A 24,941-nucleotide genomic window follows, 5' to 3' on the forward strand; every position below is an offset into this window, starting at 1 on the left:
CTTCTCCACCTCTGGCCAAGATCAGGTTTGGACTAACACCATGAAGGATGCTGTGAACAGGAATGAATGCCACTTAGTGAGGCAGCAGCACACCTCCAGCCCCAGCTGCCATGCCAGGCTCCTCTCCCAAATGATTTCAAGGGATCCTCAAAGACCCAAATCCTGCCCTCTCACAAGACCAGGCCCATAATGAAAGCAGTTTCTCTCCTCCTAGGGAGGCCTTCAAGCACCCCGAACCCTCACAAGCCAAGAGGGAAGGACCAGGGCTTCTGTGGCACCAAAATCCCAACTTTACCTTGCTTCAGAATCAGGAGCTTTTCTGAAAAATGAAGACTCCAAAAAACATTAGTGTGCTAACGGCACTAACATAACAGGGTCACGGCTGGGACTGCTATAATACTGCTGAGGTATAGAAGGACAGGGAAATCCAGCTACTGGCAAAAAAAAAAAAACCCTATATAGGCATGTTCTGTCCTTTGGAAAAGAATGGGTGTGTCTTTATTTTTCTAGACAACTAAATTAATTTGAAATCATACGTATTCCTTAAATCTGTGCTTTAGGCAAATTACAAACTGCTTTTGAAAACTATTTCCTAGACATTAAACTCAATACACTGAGACTAAGCAGGTAGACTTACCAGCAACAACCAACTACACTTCAACTTAGTATCACAGAATCACAGAATGGCTGGGGTTGGAAGGGACCTCTGGAGATCATCTAGTCTAACCCCCTGCCAAAGCAGGTTCCCCTAGAGCACGTTGCACAGGGTCGTGTCCAGGTGGGTCTTGAATATCTCCAGAGAAGGAGACTCCACAGCCTCCCTGGGCAGCCTGTTCCAGTGCTCTGTCACCCTCAAAGTAAAGAATTTTTCCTCATATTTAGATGGAACTTTCCGTGTTTCAGTTTGTGGCCATTGCCCCTGGTCCTGTCGCTGGGCACCACTGAGAAGAGTCTGGCCCCCTCCTCTTGACACCGCCCCTAAGGTATTTGAAAGCATTAATAAGAAAGTATTGATAGTAATATTTGAAAGTATTGATAGTAGCCACAATCTAGCCAAGAAGCAATTTCAATACTAGGTTAGAAAAATCGAGATATTGCCAGTATTTTGCTTTGGAGTTACAATGAAAAATGGATCGTGGTTCATACATTTTTTGAGATGCAATTTTTAAAAAAGATGACATTTAAAACCAAGATCTTTTTTCCCCATTATAATAAAAGACAGAAATTTCTTCAGCTGCTCTGTTATATTCTTAACACACATTTTCAAATTTGGGGAAAAATCCAAACCCACCACTGAGGTTTCAGTATGTTTCATTTTTCTTGCTAAACTAGCAGCAATAAATAATAAAACACATCCTGACTGGAAACTTTAGCTGCCTGCAACACTGCATTTAAAAAATATGTTAATGACTGCATGCTTCTGGATTGGTACAGCAAGCTTGTCCGTGCCACCGATTGGAAAAGATGCTGCAGCACCTGTCAGTTCCATAGTACCAGTTTGTTCCAGATGCACTTCATTCAGGATTTTCTTTTTTATGTATTTTTCTTACATATATACACACACACATACATATGTATATAAGTGTATTTCTTTGTATGTAAAAAATACGTATTTTTGCTTTATACATATGTAAAATATATTATCGGAGAACCTGATTAAAACTCAGTGCAGCCCCAAACCTGTCTCAATGTTTCTTAAGATCCTGCCAAGAGCTCCCTCTGCATTTATCTCTAAGACTTGCAGTTATCCTCACCTGAAGCTCCTCTTTCTTCACATCCCATTTCTGTTCCTGTTGTGATTCGGCCAGCAGCTCCGACATCTGGTAAGCCAGCTGTCTGTTTCAACATGTCCTTTCTGGATTCTTGGGACAAAATTAATGTCACCTAACTTCAGACATCTAGAGCAGAGAGATGTATGCTGGTCGCTGCCAGCTCCCACTACAGTCAGTGAGGAGAACCAGACCCTTACACAGACCCACTCCTCTGACTGACTGCATGCCACTGCTCTCCATGGACAAGGCAGAGAGCCCAAGGTGACCTAGTTCAGATGCAAACATCCAAATTGGCGAGATAAATTCCACTGTCTGTGTTAGATCTTTATTAACCCCCTTCTATTAATATGCTCAAGATTACAAAAATGTACATTTTGACAATTTAACACTTTCAGCTGTAATGCTTTTGTATTTCTGTCCATAAATAATACGTAAACCATTAAAAAGCCCCCTATAAAAATACATCCTTTTTTTTGGTATGTCTGCTTGTACCAAAACAAGAATAAAATATAGACACGTTTATTGATAGCTGTAACTGTTACTGTTGATGCAAAATAGATAGCAATACCCTACTCTCAGGCATTATAACATTTCCCCATGCAGAGCAGAACCAAATCTAAAGTAAACAAATTATTCAGTGAAAAAAAGTTTCTTTTAATAAATAAAGTATTTGATCTGCAGGTTTTGATGAGATGAAATTATTATAGGTATCAAGCCTTCTTAATTAAAAGCTACAAATCATTGAGCAAAACTGAACTTAAAAACTTTCAGGAAACAAAACTGTTACAGTACAGAACTCAGGTGTTTGTGTTTATAAATATATATACATATACATACAATAAAAGGACTGTAAGGGATAAAATTGCTTTCCTTTACATGAAGGAACCGAGTGCTCTCTGTGCACTCCAGGCATTACCATTTAGTTACCTCGCAACTGCTTTAGCTCCTGCAGGCCCTCTTCACATTGTTGTTACTGGCTTGTATTTTCTCTTGCAGGAGTTAAAAACAAACCTGCCTCTCCCCACAGCTCTAGCATAAGGAAAGGCAAGGCTTTGCTTCTTAATAAAACTCCACTTTTTTCAATACAACCACGTGGTTATGGGACTGTAAGCTTTTTACAAACATTTTGCAAGATCTGCTATATCATTTTAATATTTGTTCAAATGAAGGCCCTTCATTTTAGAAAGGATCAAAACACAATCGATTCTTTTAGAAAACAGAACTAGGAAAAATGTTGCATGTAACAAAGTAAATCTCATTTAGTTGTCCTGGACAGACTTCTTCAAACACTGAGGTCTAAACTAAAGATAGCTATCTTATGTAAAGATTTTAATATATACACAGAGGATATAACATGTACATGCACTGTTAAATGCACATAATGCACAGAAAATTACTATTTTCTGAAAAGGCAGTGTTTGTGAAGGTATTCTGTGCACAGCGTTCTCAGATGAATTGCAAAGCAAATCTTGATATCTTGGCAGGTAATGCTGAAGGCAGCCCTTAAAGGATTTACAAGTTAACAAAAACCATTGACAGCTACTGGGTCGAACTCTATGTCATGTTACTTAGTAATTAATATTGCCCTTTGTAGGTTTGGAAAAGCTTGTGCACTTTCCTCAGTTCTGAAGTAGATCTTCCATTCATCTGGCACAGTATTCAATTCTGTGTGTGTGTTTTGAGTTTTTTTCCCCCTATGTAACACTTCTTCACCTTCAGATACCAGCACTGAGTGCAGACAGCTTCATTTCACGTGCCCAAGGTAAGTACAGCCTGCAGCTGCTTGCTCTGCCCATCCCTGGAGGGAGGTGTTCCAGCAACAGGGGAAGCCAAACAGGATTTGAAGCAGCTATGCAGAGGCCCCAGTTTACATCCTCCCGTCCTAGGAAGACCCAAGCCGATGCAAGTTTAATGCCTGGAGTATAATCTGCGGGACCCTGGGAGTTGCTTCCTCTGTAATTCATCCTCCCTAGCTAGAGACAGACATGGGAAAGGCAGTAATTGCTTTAGGAACTTGAGTTTAACCCATCCAGAGATGTCAGAATAAACCTTTCGGCTAGCAAGAGAAAACCCAGCATTACCTTTGCCTTCTTTGTCATGCAGTCCAATCTTTTTTGTCTGACAACCCTCAGATATGACACTTTCCCCCTAAACAATACAGCAAAATACTTTATAGTTTTTATGGCTGACTGGTGGTGAGCTGAGCTGTAATGGGAAAGCAAAATGTTTACACAATAAACCCATAGATCATTTTGTAATTATTAACAAGCATTCTCAAAATCTTACTGCTGCCAATTAGAAACCTAATTCACTGGAACTGGTCACTCACTATATTATACAAAGGAAGAAAAAAAGTCATTGGTCCTTCACGTTCTGTAAAGGGGAATGTGATAGTAGCGGTCATCCTCGGTCAGGAGAGAAATCTCATTCCATTCCCTTCGGTATTCATCTGGATAGTTTACTTGAAATTCCTCAGTATTAAACCTATGCAGTCTGTAAACTCTTATCTTTACTTCAAGTAAGTATCCAAGAAGAAACAGTTCAACCTAAAGATGAAAGAAGTCTGTAAGACATTTTATTTCTAGACCTAGAAAACTAAACCAATGATAATCCAAGTTAAGGCAAGTCACCTACCTTCAAAACAGCAGACAGAAATAAAAGGGGCCTTTTTGTAAGTGAAGTAAAAAAATTAAATGGTTGAGGCTATTCTCAATGTTCCAACAGTCCTTCCACTGCTTTTTTGAATGTAGAGGATATTCTGGCTAATGCTTGATGCTTTGGAAACATCCTTCTTCCACCTGACACAATACATAACCTGCTCCCAAAGCCAGCTCACACTGCCTAGTGGTGTGCACGAAGGGACTATCTATTCTTAAAAGACTGACATACACCTTGAAAAATGGGAAGCCTGACACCTTGTGATCACTTCCTACGTGAGAGAAATATAATAGTAAAAAGAAAAAAAATTTCCTTGTACTTCATGTATATGAAACTTGAGAACTGGCATCTTCATTGACACTTCTTGCAAAGGATTGATTAATCTGGAAAAATGCTTTGGAAAAAGCTCACATCCTTGGGCAGAGCCAGACAGAGCAGAACGAGCCCAGTTATAATCAAACTGCTCCCTGAAGGTGACTGCAGCATCTAACAGTTGACTTGATAACTGAAATTGATTATAAAAAATAATTTCACCCATTGGAAAGTGAAACTCTTTGCAGAGTCGCAGTATGGAGCTTAGATGTCAGTACTTAACTCCTCGCTAAATATAAAATTGAAAAAAAAAATCACCATACAAAGGCGAACAATAACAGAGTTCTCATTACCTACTCTTAACAGATATTAGATCTAATGGGAACCAAAGAGAGGGGAAAAAGTAGAGCGATGATAGAGGGTTTGACATGGTGGAACAGATAGGAAAAGCGAAACAACAGGTCAAATCTGCATAATCTAAGATTATTTTACATATCAAAGGCATCATTGCTCTAAACTATGTCTCACTGATAGCTTGCAGCACTTATTTCTGGCCCAGCAAGAAAACTGTGCACCCCATTTTACCCTACTACAGGTTTTTTTCCTGGAAGATAAATGCCTGTCCTCAGTCCACCTCCCCACATCCTAAAGAAAAAAAAAAATAGACCAGCTATCATGGATATGTATGATATATTCACTTAATCATGTCAGAGATGGAATAACTTTTGTGATTTACTTTTCATTTATATCATTACCTGGTCTAGGCAAATAGAGTCACCTATGGAGTTCAGACGATTCATCATGAAACTCAAAGGATCAGATGAAGAATCACGAGCAAGGAGAAGGCTAAAAAGGTTGTGTACAGGTTCTTCTCTGTTCTTTATCTGCTCATAGGCTTCCACAACTTCGTACAGCATGATGAATTTTATGGCCTCATACAGTCTGTGCTCCTTACTCTCATCAGAAAAGAGTGTATTACACATGTTTCCTCTTTCTTCATGATCTTTAGTAGCACTTATTTCAGTCCACTAGAAAGCACACAGAAGAATATTAATCAAATTATTAGGAATTTTGCTTAAGATGAAAGATTCCAAAAGAGGAACAATTGCCAGTCTGTACAATGATGCTCAATGACTGAGATTCAAATTAATTTCAGTTAATTCTGTGCTAGTATCACTTGAATGTTGAAGTGGCCATAAACTGTCAATGGCAACAAAAAAAAAATATCTAACTTACCCATGAATACTAAATCGAGACACAGATACCCCATCACCTCATGCATTCCTCAAGACTGTCCTTACAGGTTAAAAACAAGACCAAGTGGATGAACCACGAATGCCCTTTTGCAAGAGGACCTCTACTACCTAAGGGAAAAGCCTGTCCTAAGTGTAAAGCACCTATTCACCACCATGGCCCAGGCACAACAGCATCTGCAGGCAGCAGCCCACAAGATGACGATGGAGCAGGCAAAGGCAGCAGAGAACCCTGTTAGTGGAAACAGGCAAAAATCCATCTCGCTGGACAAACAGCATCTTCATAAAAATAAAATGAAGCTGGGAGCTAGACCTCATGCCCAATAATAGCATAATGCATAATATAGCTGCTCTGCAAAACCTCGTTAGGTGTATGAATTTGTTTACCATGCTGACTTGAAACTTTTTTCTGTTCAAACATCCAGTTTAAACGCTTCATGCTAAGGGACTAATATCAATTTACAAAGAACTACAACACGATAAAACAACCCAACACTGGCAAAAGCAAAGAGCGACCAGAACAAAATGATAACTGCATGCAAGAACCACCAGGCATGTCTCAAGAAGACAGGCAGTTGTCACTGTGGCACAGCAAGGTTGCAGGCAAGGGACAAGGACCAGATCTCTGTTTTAATTCCCTCTTTTTATTACTAATGCTTTGTTTCTAGAGCTAAATAAGTCTATTTGTGGTTTGTTGTTTTTCTTTAAGTAACAATTACTATCACTGATAACCGGGTTTAAAACTACAGAGTTGTGGCTTGCATACATAAGGCCACATAAAAGGAATAAAAGCAACTAGTTTAAATGCGTACCAGTAAAATAAGCTGTCGTGGGTGTGGTAAGACATCCCAGAACTATAAGGTATACTGTAGAATTAAAAATGACAGTTTAAGATCTGATATATTGGATAACGGATGCCTTCAGAGACGGGTTTCAACCTAATCTTGGCCAAAACCCTTGGTACAGCAAATACCAGTATCCACTTGATGACTGTGACTGAGGAGAGCATACAAAGCAAATTCCGGGCAGGAGGAAGATGGCGAGGAGAGGGTGGTGGTGTGCTGGGGACAACTTGAGGCACAGCAAACAGGAACAGTCCAGCACTCACGCAACTGCAGACATGCAGAAACCGCAGAGGAGCTCAAGGAAGGTGCAATGTCTTGTCAGGCCAATTTTTGCTCTCTGTTTCAGAAGGCTTTGGGGCTACTAAAACTCCCCAAGTTTTACATATGTAAATAAGAGTTACACTCCTGGTTGGGAACGTAGACAATCTGGATATGCTCAGTAGAGGGGGCAGTGAGGCTGGACAGGTCTTTGTAATCAAACGCTTCACATTACAGAAAGAAATTATAGTAAAACTGGATAAATACAACGTTTCATGGAGAGGGGAGCAAAGGAAAGACAATAGTTTGAGTAGAAATTGCACTGTTCATTTGTTCCCTCCCATTTGGGGAGGCAATCCAGGGATCTCATACAGCTTGTTGTTATTTTTAATCAAAATGATGAGATGCTGCAGGAGCCACTTGATAGCAAGGGCAACTAGTCACATAGTAACAGCTGTGGGGAGGATGGCCTCCCTAACTTTCAGAGGGACCCTGAGGACTTAACCTAGTAGAACCCTAAAAACAGGATTACCCTGCAGGAGCGGCCATGGCCTGCCCATCAGCTCAGCTCCCTGCACCTGGGAGGGAAACTGACTGCCACAGAAATATGTAACCAGGAGCAGTTCCCTAACTCTGTCTCAACTCACTTCTTGGTGCTTTTATTCCCCGCAACCATCTCCTAAATACTCACATTAGTCTTTAATGTCTCCATACATTTGCGCAATTTCCCAAAGACATTGGGACCTGTGTATCTTTCTGGCCCGAAACTGTATTGCTGAATCCAGTTGCAACCTTGAGAATACAAAAGCTTTTCAGGGAGCTGGGGAAAAGAAAAAAACAAAACCAAAAACTAATTAAATAGAGATCATAACCATAACAAGAAGTAGAATATAAAGTTATATAAACTTGTCTACACACATTTTAATTTATGATGTGGTTCTATCCTCTGGTTGTACAATTCAAACAAAAAATATAAATGGCCTTCAGAACAACTCAAATGTTAAGAAGGAAGCTCCATTTGACTGCCAAGTCCTTGAGAAACTTTTAAAACAGGGACAGCCAAAAAAAAGGAAAATATGCTCTCAGCCAAGTATATAACCCACACTCTGGAAAAGCTGGATATACCCAAACTCAGTGAGGCTTTTAGGGTTACAGACACCTTCCAGTTTGCACACGCATCCCCACAGGCAGCAGCTATTGCTCCCCACCTCCTCACCGCTGTCTCCTGCTGGAGCTCCTGGAGCCCAGGGCAGGATTCCTGCTGCTCCAGCAATACGCTCAGCAGCTCCCAAGAGAACCACTAGATTCTGCACAGATGTAGATGAGGAAGGTTCAAATATCCATTTATCCATCCACTTTTTTTTTTTTTTTTTTTTTTACCATTTAGACTCACGTTCACTTTGGTACGTTTAGATCAGGAACACTTTTTCAATTAAGTGTAGTTCAAAGAGTTTGAAAAACTTCTCTTTAAATTCTGATAACGATTCTTCTCTACTTCCATATCAGACACATCAGTTTTCACATTGAACAAAGCTTCCTTCTGCAGTGCAAGGTCTCAACCATGTTCATTTAGGAAATTAATTTTACCTTTAATATATCTCTCTCCTTCATCCATGATGGAAAAGGAATGCCTTGGCTGAATATCTGAAAAAGCACTGCTCTTAGTACACAATAGTTGTCCCTCCTGACTTGTCGCAGATATTTGATATGATAGCTCCAAAACAATTCTTCATATGCCTAGGAAAAAAAAAAATTAGCAATAAACATTTTAAATCTCGGACCAAACCCAGGTTGGAGTCCAATTTCAAATTACTCATCAGGGCTAGGGGAAAGAGCAAGTATATTTATACATTTTATATACACAAAAATGTTCTAACTTCATAGTTTTTGTAAACACCTTACGCTGGCACTGCCCCTTAAGAGTGATTCTGCACTCTCTCCAAACCCAGCAACTTGCTCCAGTCTCTGCACTGTTGCTAGTGTAAACATTCACATGGTCAACCAAAGCAGAAAAGGTCAGCAAAGACTTGTTTGCCATAATAGCTTTAGCCTCGACCACGTCACAACTTGTGCTGATACATGGGATGGGGCAACAAAAGGGCAGGAATAGGCGTCTGGAGAAAACTCCTTTTGGCAGAAACATCTCCTTACACTGACCTGCAATGGTGACCTGAGGCTATGCAGATCTGGCAGCTCTGTGCTAAAGCAGATGGCCCTTCTTCCAGTTACACACTCCCTGTATTTCACCTGCATTACCTCTAGCTCTCATCTGAGCCCTTGGCAAGACAATTCAGGTCAATAAACTGGCAGAGAATTAACTTAGAAAGAGGCCTCTGTAGTTACGCAGGCTGCTGCATCAGTCTCACAGTTTGCATCCTGAAGGGGCAGGAAGATGGTCTCAACTCCTGGTCCTCTTTCACCTCAGTTGCTTTCTTGCCCCATCCCAGCACCATTTGGCTGCACAGTCTCCCCTACTATTACTTTGCATTGGCTGTGATAATCGTAAGCCTACTGAATCCTTCCTGATGGGGGAGCTTCCTGCTGCTCCAGCAAGATCAGGTGTCTCTATCAGCTCACCATCTTGGTGAACCACATCCAACAGAAGATGTAAGAGCCAGCACAAAAAAGGGACAGGGACTGTTCAGCTAGAATGAGGCGAAGAAGAGGGAGAGACAGGACAAGCAAGGGACTTCCCCTTTTGGGAACAGCAAGCACAGCAGGCTGGTTCAGGATCTCATGAGACCTCATCTTGACATGTGCTCCTTCCTGTGATAACCCACTAGACTGCCCTGAGTCTCCTTTTCAGCTCTGATTATCTAGCAGGCTCATGGATTTTCTGAAAGGCTTGTTGCCTAGTATGTGTTTGCAAATTAATCAAAAGTTTTGCTGTCTTTTGTTACTTGTTTCTCAAAATCACTTTTGGCCTTGTTATGTGTTGTTCTGGGCACTTTTGGCATTGCTGTGTTCCCTCATTTAATCTGGCAAAGCTGGATCCTTTCTCTGTTCATCATTTGGACATGACTCCAGCTTTTTTTTAAATAATACCTTCTTCTTTCTCATAACTCCCTCATGCTGCTGTTTAGCCTTATCAGCTTCATTTTGCCCTTTCCTAAGTCCTTCTCGGTAGGCATTTGCTCTGTGATTCCAGTACCATGACCTAAAGCAATATATATGTCAAATACACCGACTGTAAATACTCAAGTCTCTTAGCTATCTCTCTTTTAAGTTCTTTTTAACATACTTCCTCATTTTTATGGAGTTGACCTTTCTGAAGGTGGATATTTTGCTTTGTTGTTCTTACATGGATGTTGAATACAAGCAAGCGCCGTCTCCTGTTCCAGAGAACAGCAATAGAAATTAGAAAACATCATTTTGAGGCAGATCCTGTGAACTACTCAGTACCAAGGCAAGGGTTGCTTCCTTTCCTAAAGCTCCCTGAAAAGATGATCCATGAAACAGTCATTAGCAGCACCCTGAAATTCAACCCCGCAGCTGTTGTCCAGTGCAGATGGCCAGGCGGTGTCTCTCATTACCACCGGCTTTTTGATCTCTCTCAGCATCTCATGGTCAGTGTTCCCACCATCATCAGATAATCAGAAATATGGACCAGGTGCTATATTTGTCCTGTGCTGTTCTGAAATGCCACACTATGATGATACAAGGATGTAATGTCACAGTCAGCTGATTCACTGGATTTGAGTCTAAGCTTGCTTTAACAGATACTACTACTCTACCACTGATATAGCTACTTTAGCTAGAAGTTTTATGGGAAAAGTAAAGATCCAGCCCATGGTCTTTTAGCTCACCTTGGTGACTAAGGCTTAACACAATAAAACAGAGAGCCATAAAACACGTGTTGCTCCTGGAGGCCCATCCCCGTCACAAGTTAGTATAATGTAGTACTGCTCTGTAGTACTGCTCCAACTTCAAGCACTGGTCAGGGCCCTTTGGAGGGCACCACTGCTCCCACCATGCCCTCTGCCATGTTACCTCCATTAACAGCCACCGAGATATAGCTGCCAACAGCCCATTGCATGTGCAGTAATATGCATCTTTTGCGGGAAGTGCAGCTGCCATTTCTGTCTATCAGGTGTAAGTACATACACACAACGTATGCAACTGAAAATCACACTGGTGAGCTGACAGAAAACAGCGTATCTAGCATTGGTGAACCATGAACTTAGGAGGCCCTTGGCTCAGGAGTTCAGCTATCCGTGAGCCAAAGCCCAGATCGGTGAAGCACAACTCTTGTCACCTTGATTCACAGTTATGAAGAAAACTTACTAAGCTGTGAGAAACTGTTTCAGCTGAAATGATGCAAGGCAAAAATTCAGGGAGAAGTATAATTATTAAGATAGCTGTAGCTAGCAGCTCAAAAGATACAAGAGGGAAAAAAAGAAAAACACACAAAAAAACACACAAAAAAACCTTACATGGAAAGGAATAAAAACCCATACAAGAAAAAAAAAGAAGATAATTGGAAAAGAGCAGCACCAAGGATTAGCTGATGCCTACAAGCAGCAGAGGCTGTCACGTCCCCATGCAGCCCAGGGCTGTCTCCAGCCACCCCTTAGAAGCTGACTGAGGTGCTGAGGACGTTAACTGTGACAATAGTAGCTTGTTAGTCCTAGCTACGTGTGGTATGAGGCAGCAGGAGTTGCTGGGTGTAGATAAACTGTGTGTGTCCTGCCCGGCACAGGGGAAGACACCAGTGCAGAAGTGCCTCAGACAGGGAGGGAGCACCACGGCAGTGCCGCCCGGGACACAGAGATGGAGCAGACAGGCTCTGCGTGAAGGCAGGGGATGGCCACCAGCCAGCACGTGGGTCCTTGCCCGCTGGGCACTGACCTAACCTGGCACAGGTCAGACGTGAGCTCCTGCCCCCAGCTGCAGCTGGTGCAGCCGGGCAGGGGGCCTTGGCGGCTGCTGGGGAGGGGGCCAAGCACTGGCTGCTGCCACACAGACCTTCAGAGAAATGGGTGTGCTTCATTCCTCCCTGGAATGAGAGTTTTTACCTTAAAATCGAAGGCTGGCCAAGAGACAGTGCCTAAAACCAAGTTATTTGGGCTGTAGCGCTGGGGGTGATTTTTCCCATTAAAGCAGCTGCCTGGGTCACTGGTGCTACAGGGGGGAATTCGGAGAAGATGCAGGACTAAAACCTGATCTACATTTTGACCTGCTCTACTCTAGTCTTTATTTAAACCCATGCTCATGCTGTCCCTTTTGCTTTTCCTTCAGCCAGACGGTGCAGCAGGCTCTGCTAGCTGCAGCAGCTGCTTGCGCTGGGAGTGCTATTCCTTTCCCAGTACCTCTTCTCCCCCATCCTCATGCAGAGGTTAAAATTTAACTCTTACCTCCCTCATGTGTTTGGCCTGCTTTGTTTCTCCTTTCCACTCTCTCGCACTGTAACCAAGTAGATCAACTTCTGTCAGCACACTGAGATTCCCTAAATCAAGATTAATTCACAGATTAGTTACCTTCTGCTGCTCTGCATTTAAATGGTGGTGGGGATTAATGAATACAGAATGACAACAAAAAGATTACTTATGAGTTTTCTCTGAAGGTAGTTGCTCCACCTGAAATCCAAATGATAAAAACAGGTGTCAAAGAGGAGTTGTCAAAGGTCAATATTTACTGAAATAAGCAACAGCGTGGAGGATTAAAGTCTGCATAATAAAAACCTACCGCTTCAGTAGCTGTGCTAAAAAGCTGTATAGCCTTCTGCAATACCAAAAAACAGCAACGAGGAGAGACATGCTTAGCATTAGCTTCACTTTCACTTTTTGCCACATGAGACACAAGGATTGCTTGGGAGCTGTTGTCCAGAACCGCACCTCATGCCTTCCTGAAACAGGGATAAAAGCAGAGAGGAAAAAAATCTTGTCACTGTTTTGCAATACTTGTTTCTATTTATTACAAAAAAAAAAATCATACAAGTACGATATCGCTACAAATGAAACACAAAACATGAAATGTAAAAGGCACAGTATATTTTTATAAACTTAATATATATACTTTATATACTTAATTTTTCAAGTTTCTAAGGTTTTGTTGCATGTGGTTCACCACATTTCCAAGCTTTCCTCCATACAGTGAAGGCCAGATACATAGCCACAATTGAGTGGAGGGCTTCACAGGAAGACTGATATCAAAGCAACTCTTCAATAACCAAAAAAAATAAAAAATTTTGCTTCAGGTTGTGCTGATCCAGAGACCTGTAGTGTCATCACTTCGCCATTAATCAAGGTTTTAAAGACCAGAGGTTCCTGGGAGTTGTAGTCTACAAATGGGCCATATAAGGCAATATTAGCTGACTAAGCATCATGCGACTGCCGGGGGAATTAAAGGAATGTTCCCGCCTCAATTTGGACAAGTTTAGGGTCAATTTAAAACTCGGGAGAAAGCTCCTCCCTGGGGATTTGGTAGAAAGCTCAGGAGTTCATCACAAAGGGAGGGTGCTCTCACTGTTCTTCACAGACATAAACCAGGACACGTTTCTGTCGCTCTCTTGGCATTACAGGCAGGGTTGGGGAAGGTTTTGGTAGTCTTTTGTTGATAAGAAAAACTAGAATTGAGAGAGGGCCTGGAGACTGAATAGTTCATGAAGGCAGCATCTGGTCCCTAAGTGAGAAATTTATCCTCTGGCTGAAATTTCACTATAGGGAACCCAGAGTTTATGATCAACAACTGTTCTATTAACTTATTTATTGATTTAGTACAAAACTTTAAGAGAACTCAACTTTTTACAAAGGCATCTCCAGAGAAGGCTGAAAAGATCCTTCTCCAGGGAGTCCACAAAGGGAATTACTCATTCAGCACAGTTTTATGTCAGCTGAACTTTTGCCCCTCCTGGCTTTAACAGGAAATTTTAGAGGGGCTTAAGTTTTCCAAGGAGCTTAAGCCCATGCACTGCGGACAGCTCTCCAGTCGTAGAGTTACATATGAATCCCAACCTTGGCAACAAGATAAACAACTACGCGTACATTTTTACAAGCACTGTTGCATATATACAGAGCACTGCTCATATTTGGCCTTTTCCAATATTCTGTTGTTTGAAGTTTTATTACAGGATGTCATATGCAAGTTGTCCAGAGGCAAGACCCAAACCTCATCTCTCCCTTGAACACAAGGCAGGTTAAGAGATGTAAATGAAAAGGTGTTAATAAACTTTAAAGAGGTAATCGGAGAAGCTTTTGGGGTGCTAGTTCCCATTTACACAAAACTTGTATTGCTGTGAACACTTCTCATACAAAACAGACAGGTCTTCTGTCAGCTTCTACTCGCGTGCTGCAGTAACGTGTGCGTACCTGGCACGACCAGGGCTTACACCTGTGCATGCTGAGTAGAGAAAAAGCAAGACACTGCAACCAAAAAGACCAAAATTCTGAAGCTGCAGGAAGCATTTACTACTGATGCCAAGTAACAGACAGCAAAACATCAGCTGTAAGGTTCGAAAATGGCATTGCTCATGGAAACACCGGGACACTCCCACTTACAGAACACACACACACACACACACACACACACACTTACTGCTCATGGACACCAACAGGCACATCCTTAATAAGCACCCAAACTGCTACCTAGAGAATAACAACTGAGAATTAGTAACAGACAACAGTCCTGGCAGAATTAAGCCACTGCGATTTTTTTTTCTCTGTCTTCTTTAGGATAAAGGCATCGGCATTGAAAAAGCCTCAGCAGACTGTAAATAACTGAACCTTCTGCTAACTAGAATGGAACCTGAGGGCTTACGAATGTGTTTCAGCTCATGGATCAATGCATATTCTGGATTTATACTGTCACACTGTTGTATGAAACACAGTGATGATTCAAACGTAATTCGTTAACAGCAATTTATACATACAGTATCAAAAGGAAGATGCAGCAGACTTTCATTTCATTACTTAAAATGACTGTATGGTCCCTCTTTTAATTTCAAACAAACTGGGGCGATAAAAAGTGAGAGTTGGTCCATCTGTTCAAATGACATACTCTGCTTTAGTGAGTACCAGGAATACACGTGAATGCAAAATTTCTTCCTTTACCCCTTTTTACTGGCAAAAAGATGAGAGGTTTGCATCAGCGTGAGCTTTTAAGTTGAATCAAACAATCTTTTGAAAAGCTTTTGATGATATTAATCCTGAAAAAACCTACCGGAGTCCAGCAAACCCCCTTTCAGGGCACATGGTTAACAGGTGCATGAGCAACTATTCTTCAAGGAGCGCTGGGAAGCACTGGCTTACTGGTTTCAGTAAAAACCACAAATCAGTGTCAGAGAACAAGAGATAACTAAATATTGTTCATCCATTTTAATTTAATATAGGGGATTTATAAATAGGTATTTCCCTTAAAAAAAAAACAAACTAATGGGAGATGGGAAAACCTGCAAACAAGTGATTTTGAGTATTTTTTGCTACGCTTGTATTACGGCATACCCTGGACTTCATAAACCTTCCCTCCTGCCATGGGATAGCTGCTGTTCAAAGAGCACTTCTTGATTCAGTTACTACTTTTGGTGCTTATGACACACTTAGAAATGTAATTACGTCTTTTATTCAAGTAAATTACATTTAGAAGTGGCAGTTGGAACACAAAGTGCTGCTGGTAAAAATACATCATGAACAAGAGATGAATTAATGAAGAGGGCAGTTTAAAATAGATCTTTTCGCCCCCTCCCAAAATTCTTCAGAAACTGAAGAGCAATTAAATTAATAACACAGTGGTGGGGGAGTAAAATAAACCCACAGATTTTTAAACCCAATCCATTCCCTGGGATATGGACACAATTCATCCTGTTCCTCAGGAGATGGTGACAATCTTTCAGTGCTGCAACCAGCTGCTGGGCTAACATCTTTTTGGAGACAGACCACAAGCATCACCGCGGGGACAGTGAGACCCCACCCTTCTCCCATGCAGGAAAACGGAGCCCTGGGACTTCTAACACAGCTCCAAGCAGAAATTTGGATGAACAGAGGTTGAACAGCGCTGCAGTAAGAGCTGATAGCAGTGTTTATCTTACAATGCAAGTAGTACACTGTGTTTTCTTTGCATGCCACATCATCAGCTTCCTGCTACTGCCAAACCTTAAGCTTTTACCCCCCGACAAAGTCAGCAGGAAAGACACACAGAAGACAAAAAAAAAAAAGAAAAAAAAACAACAAAAGAGGCCAGAAAAAAGGTGAGTGAGAGACATCTGCAACATCTGCTTCTTTCACAAGTAACTCAATATGAGTCTCTAAAGGATTAGCCCCACATTTGACTCCCTCACAATTTTTTTTGGAGGCTGCCACCTTAAAAATGCATAACTGATGAAATGCAAAATGTAAGGGATCAGCTTGGGAACTAGCAGGCAGCACTGTACACAGCGCTGAAGCACGATCCAATATTCCAGCGTGCCTGATGGCACATTCACCTTTTTACTTTTTCCTCCCTCCCTGTAACAAGGCCATCAGGAAGATAACAAGAGCATCTTCCAAAATTAAAAGCTGACCATGTGACTTCTTTTCAGGACATTCCTCTTCACAGTCTTTTTGGTACTGAAAGCAGGACATAGTACTTGTTACCATAAAGTGGCCAAGTTTCACACTCCTATCGCACAACACTCTGTTCCCAGTTCCCAAAAAGCAGGTATCCCCTCCTTCAAAGAGGGAGACAGAATTTGGGATTCCTCTGTTCCAGCCCTTCTGCTGCCCAACCATATTCCTCCTTCTCCCTCCTCTCTTGGACCCAGTGCTAGAAAGAGAGACCCCTCAACTGAGAGATGCAAGGCTTGGCATGGATGTCCAAGGCTGCCTGTGTTCAGTGTGTGCCTGCAGAGCTCTCTTTGCAGTTGCACATCACATTTTTCCAGACTATGTAGTATCAGTACTGAGGTATGTTATAAATTAGGCTAAGTCCCTCTTTTAAGGGCAAACAAGAAAATTTATCCTTATAGAGCAGGCATCAGCATGATGCACAGATGCACACGTGTGCACATACATCTCAACCAACTGAACCAAGAGGGAGACAAAAAGCTCTTAATTATAAAAATTCAATACCTACAACAAGTTACACCCCATAACAGCTTAGAAGAGAGAAATGTGCCGTTTTTAAGTAATGCCAAGTTACAAGCTATTGATTTCCCAGTTTATTTTCAGCGCCACACCAAAAAAATGAAAAACTACCAAAACCAGAACAGATCAAGCACAAACCAAGGTATGTGGGAACTGCTTGATTCAATAACTATTTCATTAAGAAACCCTTCCTTTACAGAGCAAAGCACTATCAACTTGCTAAGCAAACCTTCTTCACCTGTCCTAATACAACTAGAGATGAGGATGTCTACTTGGCATAAGAAAAAAAAAAGAGAATCATTTACAGGCAAAGATGGTAATCATCCGTGACTTATCAAAAGCTCAACCATGTCTGCTGATCAGATCCCGACCTCTACTCCAAAAAATAACAAAGAGAATCCCAGCCCGAAACCATAACTAGAATCACGCAATTACCTAGAAAACGGAATAGTTTTGGTAGCACTGAGGCCCATCACTTGCAAGAAAGGCTTTTATTTACACAGCTGTCCTGCGTAGGAATCCCAAGTGCTCTCTCAGCCCTTGTCCCCTTTCTGCAAAGGTCTTTCAGGAAAAAGAGAGTAGAAAGACCGGCAGCCTCCTCTGGACTTGCTGATCATCAACAGGACCCGAACTGCTACTGTAAACGTATCTACCCAGTTGTGACACTTACTCCTACTCTGTAGCAACAAGCATGATGCATTCTTACCTACTGCATGATTATCTAAAATATATGCTATTAGAGTTACCTTTACAAAACCAATTTCATCTATATATTCAAGATATTAATGCATGCCCTAATCTGCACATGCCATTTCCCTCTATACAAATTCCTACAAGAACAAAAGGGAAGTTCAGTTCTTGATCTCCTGTATAATTCAGCTTCCTTTTTAAGGCACAGGGTGCTTCATCCAGGGCCTTCAGATGAATAAAGCTCAGCTACACTTCCATTTATGTAAGAAAAAAACACAAGAGAAGCCTTCAGAGAATTGAGAGTCCAGAGCAATATGTAAAAAGCACTTCATGCCATAAAAAACAAGTATCTCTTTAAAGCTCCTATTCCTGAGTAAAAAACAATGAAAACATAAAATAACCGCCTTTTAAAGAAGGACCGTCTGAAATTTCTGCTAGCAATGATTATTATTTTTTTTTAACGTGGAAAAAATCCATCCTCATTCAAAATTGCTATTTAATGCCTGTACACTTCAAACAGAACTTACGTAAATGCACTAAATCTATTACTTGAAGGAAGCCCACTCTGAGGATTCTTATTGCGCCTGCTGCTGAGTTGCATGTTGAATCATCCCTAAAGCCACTCATGTTTGTTTCTGGTTTTATCTATTTGCAAACACAACTCTTCAAAATGTCTTTTATCATTTTTTTTTCTGCACTGAATCCAAACTGACACAGTAAAGGAAATATTTTCCTCCTGAACATCTTAAGTTTAGCTGAAAGACTAAGTGGTATAAATACCTTGGGTTTTTCTGTTGATTTGTCTAGATGACTCAAGTTTCAGTTATAGGAAAAGAAGTTGAAGTCTTACTTAGCAGTAAGAATTATTTTCCTCCTTTTTTTAAACTTTGTTTGCTAGACAGCATAAGACTTGAACCTACAGCCCAGCCCTCCAAGGATGCACAGTCATTAGGCACTGATGAGGCTGGGTGGTACCACAGGCAGCATCCCTCTGGGTCTCTCCAGGCAGAGCTCCAGCAGGCTGCAGCAGCAGCTGCCCCCTCCCCAGGGCTCGCCGGGATGGGAAGCACCCCCAGCCCTGCCTAGACACACAACTGACTCCCTGGCAGTGCAGGCACCAGGGTCACTGCCACCCCAGAAGAGCAGGACCTTCTCGAGCCTGCTGCCTGTCCCCCCAAAGGAAGGGACTCCAGCACGACCCGCAGCAAGGGCCACCACCTCGTCACTGGAGGAGGGATGCAAGTGGCAAAGCAGAGGAGCCCTCCAACTGCACATGAGAAGGGGGGAAGATACCTGGATTGACGAAGTGGGAATGTCAACAGAAACCCACGTGGAAAAGATCTCGATGCAAGCAGCATAGAGGAAAACAAACTCCTTATCGGACTCCACCATCAGCGGTCCTGGGAGAAAACACCCCACGGATGGCCCTGGGTGACTCCCTAGCCCCTCAGTGGTCACCAGCTGGCTCATTCCTAAATAGTGGTTTGACACCTTCAGGCGTCCTTGGCAAAAGTGCTGTAGCTCAGAGGAGAAAGCAGGAAGAAATACCGGTTGACTCGACAGGCACACACTGCAGGACAGTCCAAGGAATTTTAAGGTTCTACCTGTCGATAAACAATTAACCCAAGTGACAGCCTGGAAAACAGTAACATCAAGTGACCCATGACAAACAAAAAAGTCAACTCACCTGAGCTTGTTTACTGCCTAAGCAATATCAGTCACAGGTGTTAATTCTTACAGGCGGCGTGTACAGCTGCCATCAGGGTCTTGCAAAGACCCTGCTCTGGAAGCCAGCCCCCTTTGACCAGGTTGCATCCATGTAGCTTGTCACTCCCATCTCCGTACAAGGTCTCACTGCTGTACCCTCATGACACAGATTTCACATCTGTCCTCAGAGCACGGCCCTCTCCAAAAGCACACCAGACTCTGTGCGCAACAAAGTGCCATGCAGAGTTGTGTATTTTTCACACAGATTAATAATCACATATAATTTATGATTAATAATCATAAATAATTCACATCTCCTGGCAGTGCATCAGATCACAAAGCCTCTACTTTCCCACCAGATATCTGCAGAAGTTATTCCAGCTGTCTGCTTGGGAGCTTTACTTGTCTCTCTCCCTCTTTCCAAAACAGATTAGAAACAGAAGGGAAAGGCAACACAAAGCAAAATATCAAAGCCATCACTCTGAATGCAAATGAAACAAATTGGTCTTACATCTCTCTGCCCCTTCCAGCCTGATGGAAGTCACAGCTTCAGCTTTATTCTGCCGAGCTACTGCTATTAGGATGGAAGCAGCTGGGTGTATAAACCCTGCTCTCTCTTTATCTTTTAAAGGGCAACAGTTTCAATGTGGCATTTTTTAATTAGCTCAATCACAGAGAAGTCCTCTGCCATTTTTTCAGAGTGCATTACTGTACACTTCTTGCCTAGAATCTTAAGCAAAAAAGGCATGTTGAAAAGTAAAACTGACTGCATCAAGATAACTGAAATTTCAGTTACTATCACTCAGTGCGATAGTCATAGCTAGTACAAGCATTTCATAAAAATGTGATTCAAGAACCCAGAATATTCTGGGTGGAAGTTCTCTGCTTGTGAAAACACATTATTATTGTTGCTAATGCACTTTTAGTATTGTTAGAGACATCTGGATGCCAAGGGATGCTTCCTTGTCATGTCTGTATTTGCATGAACTGCCTAAAAACCGGACAGTTACGTGGGAAGGTCTTCATAAAATACAAATTACACAGCCCTGTAAAATACAGTGAAGTGCAACCCTGCATATCGAACTCTTCTCAACGGGCTGGCACTTGGCAGCGGCACAACTTATTTTCACTTGTAAACTAAAGAAAAAGACATACAGAGTACTGGACAGTTCCTAACCTTGGAACATGGCAGCATCATTTTTAAGGATCTACGACGATATGAAATCCCCCATTTTTAAGACCTCACCCTTTGGCAAGCATGTCACAGCTGAAAATCGTGCGCAGGAAGTGGCACGAAGCAAAACCAGAACTGAGGAACAGCGAACACGCCTGCAGGTCGCTCCCGGACAAACACCGCAGGCACACGTACGGCACGGAGCTGTGCTCAGAGCAAAGCTGGGGGGAACCAGCGGGACGTCTCTTTATCACACAGACAGACCTGAAACATGCATTTAAGTTTGCAGAAAGACTGATTTTGCACGTGCCAGCATTTCCCTGGTGGCAGCTAACCTGCGGGCAGTGCCAAGCACCTTGCCACGATGCTTCCTTTGCTGCAGAGATGCCAGGGCAGGCTTGATGGCAGTCAGAGCCCCACGCCCACCACATCATGTCAGGGCACTAGGTTGATGCTATGGTACACATTTCCCACTTCCATAGCACCCTTCACCCAACATGACCACCCCGCCCTGCAAACATAAATGCTATAAACACTCAAAAAATCTGGAAAAATCTCAGCAACGCATTATGGACAAGGAATCTGAGACGGGGTCTTGCCCAAAGCCACATGCAGAGCTAGCAACAGGACTAGAGACTGAGCAGATACAGCCACGTCATCCTGTATTTTTAGCCCTCCACCTTAAGGTGATGTGGCTAAAATAAGACAACACAACTCTTCTGCTCAGCCCACAGCCCTCTTCTCAGAGAAATGTTTGTTGAAAGAAATGTTTGGGCAGCACATGTTGCCTTGCTAGCCACATCCCTCTGCATGGGTACATGGCGTAAGTGGCATCTGTCCTCACTGGGAACATGGGGACAGGAGCTAGAGACACACCTCCTCTCCTGGTCAGGAGCTTCCAGCACCTCCTCACAGGCTACAGAGAATCCCAGGCACTGGGGTCTGGATCCTGAGGCTGCCAAAACTGCACGGTGTTGCTCTTCAACAGTGAAAAAATGGGGAGAAACTACAAAGACAGAATAAGGCTGCAAAGAAACTGAAAGCTGCTCACATAAAAGTTTCTCAGAAAATTCACAAAGTAGCCTGCAGCAGTTTTGGAGTATTTTACAACATGTTTACAACTGGAGCCTTCTCAAGAAGTGGACAGTAACACCCTTATCTCCTTTTTTTCCTCACTTATGCTGGGGCAAAACTTTGACATGATTTTATATGATCAGGCAACAGATAGCCCAACCATAAGTTATAATGCTCATGGGGGAAAAAACCAAACTTTCCATCAAACCAAATTTTGTAATATACAAACTAAATCCTCTCTGGCACCTAAGAACTGGTACAAGATCCCTAGCTACAAGCTCCACTCTTTAAACTGTCATTGACCACTTTTATGTTGCTGTGGCTGGAGCACACGAGTCCTGACAGTTTTCTATCATGAAACACTGACATTTTAGTTAATAAATAGCCATTTCTCTGTCTTGGCATTATCGTTGTCTGATCCCCAGTGCTGCAACCGTGCACAGAGGAACCAGTGTTTGCCATGCCAGGAATCCCAGCAACAGAGCACATGGGAAGAGCTCCCCGTTACTGCTAAGTGCTGGCACCACGCCAGCTGTATCAACCCAGGAGTGCAGAAAGGATGCCGTGGGTCCACCGTACTCTGCCAAATTCCCTCAAAGCAGAAAACTGATCCTGAAGCGATTCAGGATTGGATGTCAGACAACAACTCAGATTAGTGTTTGACTTTATAAAGTACTGTAACTCCTTTAGAAGTCAGAATGCCTGAATAAAAATGTCATTAGAATAGCACTAATATGGCCCAATGGTAATTAAAAAAAAAAAAAATCACAGCCTAAACCAAGAGGAAATTAAGAAGCTCCTTAAATAAACTTTATGCAATTCTAATCACACTCATGAATCCAGTTATGCAAGTGTAATGAAAGCAGTGTAATTATACAACCTTTTGACTCCTGAGCCCTGGTTATTCCCTCATGGTTTCAAAACAACTAAATTATAACCATATTCGTCTCCCCTAGCACAGTCTGGCACTGTGACTCCCACGGTTCAGCTGCGCAGGGTCAGGAGGTACAGGATAGAGGTATTTCTGAAATCTCACACTTGTTTGCCTGGGTAATCATGCAAGGTCAATCATTTTCAGGCATTAAGCTCAAGAAAAAATGCAGACATTACTGAAAAACCCTTTAATGTTTGTTGTTACATCCTTGGTAGATAGGCTGTGAGGTTTCAACCTGAATGCCATATCTAAGAAACAATGTGGACAGAAAACTGATGCTGGCTGGAAAAATCCACACCATGTAGTCAGGCAACCTGGTCCAAAAAGTTACACAAAATGAAAAAAACTTATATCCCAATGGCAAAAAGAAACTTAGAACTATGAAAATTAAATAATCTTTTCAGAAGTCCAAATCTGAATGCAGATACTTATCCATAAAAGCACTTACATTTAATATGCTGACCAGCATTTTAATGTTGCTTTTGCCCTTGAAAATCAATTTTAACACCCTTCACCTGGTACTTAAACAACCCCGGTAGTATTATGAATAGATATGCAAAATTCCAGCTTTTCCCCTTACTGTATGGTGCCCCCTTCAATTCCTAATTAAATTAGTTGTCCAGCAGTAAAGAAAGAAAATTCTTAAAGGAGCAAACTTCAATGACTAGAAAGAAGTTTTCTGCACCTGAAAACCAAAATGGGCCATTTCTTCCTGTTTCACACACTTTACCTCTTTGTTTCATCACTTGCAGAAACCACAGTGCAATAATGGATGGAAGTTGGCGTAACTGTACTTGCACATATTAGCAATAGAGCAGTTAGCATCACACTAGCTTAAAACTCACTTACTAAATAACACAGAAATCTGGTTCTTTCTCCACTGCAGAAAATGAAAGTATAAGCTGAATACAATTTGTACAGCTCCTCTGAAAAGCAAACCGGTTGGTTAGTATGAAAGGCAGTGCAAAATGAGAGCTGGACCAGTGACCATCAAAGCAGAAACGTATCCTAAAATGGACAGCAGAAAAGCAAACTAGTAGGGCATGGCATCTTCAATCTAAAAGGCCACTTGACGGTGACTGAAGAGATGCATAATACTGAGAGCTACAAGCAGCTGGCAAGCAGAGCAGAAGGAGTGCATGTCCATCTTCCCAAGTCTTCCTGAATCACATCCTCGTTTCTGATCCCCTTCTTCCTAAACCTTCACTTTTCTGATGGGAATAGAAGCCAGTCTGCAACGTTTAAATTCAGATTCCACACAGTAAAAGAAAAAAACAAACCACAAAACAAAACAAACAAACAAACAAAACTCAAACAAACCAAGTAACAACCCCCCAAACCCAGTAACAACTCCCTAAATGCACACCTACTGTGAAAACGGCACGCGTTGGTTTAAAACCACGACGATCCCCACGTATGTTACAGCTAACAGCACACTCAGCACACACACGTTCCCAAACCAAACCCAAACCCACCTCAAATACCCAGAACCCCTCCCAGAAGCCCCACCAGCCCGTCTCCCCCCGCACAGCCCCCGCCGGAGCCGCACCGGCGCTGCGCTCTGCACCGCAGCGGGGGTACCCCCGGGGCGGTCCCGCCGCGGAGACCTTTGGAGCAGCTTTCCGGGTACTGCCGCCTCGGGAAAACGGCCCCAAAAGAGTCAAGGGGGAAATAATATTAAAGAAGCAACGAATAAACCTAAACCCTCGCCGCGACCGCGAGGACCCCGCGGGGACCCCACCAGTCCCCCGCAGCGCCTCACCCGCTCCGCCGCTCTCCGCCTGCGCCTCCCCGGGGACCAAACCCCGGCGACAAACGTAAAGCCGACACCGCCCGGGGCGGGGATCCCGCGGGGCCACCACCCCCCGCCCCCGCGGCCCGGCCCGGGGCCCCGCGGCGCTGCTGCCGCCGGCGGCCCCCAGCCGCGCCGCGCCCCGCCCCGCTCTCCGCCGCACCGCTCCGCCCGGGCGCTGCCGCTCGGCGCTGCCCCGGAGCCGGGCAGGGGTTGCTTTCGTTTTGCTGGGTGGTGGGAAGGCCCGGGAGCTCCTGGCTTCGTCTAGAAGCCGAAGCAGGCAGGGTGGTGGTCGCGGACCCCGTTTCGAGGAGGAAGGCGCACCCTTGTCACCCACCTCTCAGCCTGTCCTCAGCGTAAGAAGCGAGTGGAGCTCCCCATCTCCCCAGCGGTCCCTGCCTCAATCAGTTCGATAGA

The 24,941-nt window shown here is 43.0% G+C and overlaps 1 protein-coding gene across 1 annotated transcript; it reads right to left on the minus strand.

Moving 5' to 3' along the window:
- Nucleotides 1-2,113: 2,113 nt before the first annotated feature.
- On the minus strand, nucleotides 2,114-24,563 carry OTULINL (OTU deubiquitinase with linear linkage specificity like). Its single transcript, XM_068396784.1, has 8 exons — nucleotides 24,495-24,563; nucleotides 12,784-12,943; nucleotides 12,643-12,674; nucleotides 12,453-12,544; nucleotides 8,686-8,835; nucleotides 7,790-7,918; nucleotides 5,498-5,770; nucleotides 2,114-4,318 (listed from the first exon to the last, which is right to left on the minus strand). Exons 2-8 carry the CDS (start codon nucleotides 12,888-12,890, stop codon nucleotides 4,139-4,141), a joined length of 963 nt encoding a protein of 320 aa, XP_068252885.1. The 5' UTR covers nucleotides 12,891-12,943; nucleotides 24,495-24,563; the 3' UTR covers nucleotides 2,114-4,138.
- Nucleotides 24,564-24,941: the final 378 nt, after the last annotated feature.

The sequence above is a fragment of the Nyctibius grandis genome, chromosome 3 (genome assembly GCF_013368605.1).
Source record: "Nyctibius grandis isolate bNycGra1 chromosome 3, bNycGra1.pri, whole genome shotgun sequence".
NCBI lineage: Eukaryota > Metazoa > Chordata > Aves > Nyctibiiformes > Nyctibiidae > Nyctibius > Nyctibius grandis.

Coding starts and splice junctions, on each gene's coding strand:
- OTULINL (XM_068396784.1), bottom strand. CDS start 12,890: ATGTGGCAAAAAGTGAAAGTGAAGCTAATGCTAAGCATGTCTCTCCTC. Junction 12,675..12,783: donor TTAGCACAGCTACTGAAGCG/GTAGGTTTTTAT, acceptor TTTGGATTTCAG/GTGGAGCAACTACCTTCAGA. Junction 4,319..5,497: donor ACTCTATTTGCCTAGACCAG/GTAATGATATAA, acceptor TTTCATCTTTAG/GTTGAACTGTTTCTTCTTGG.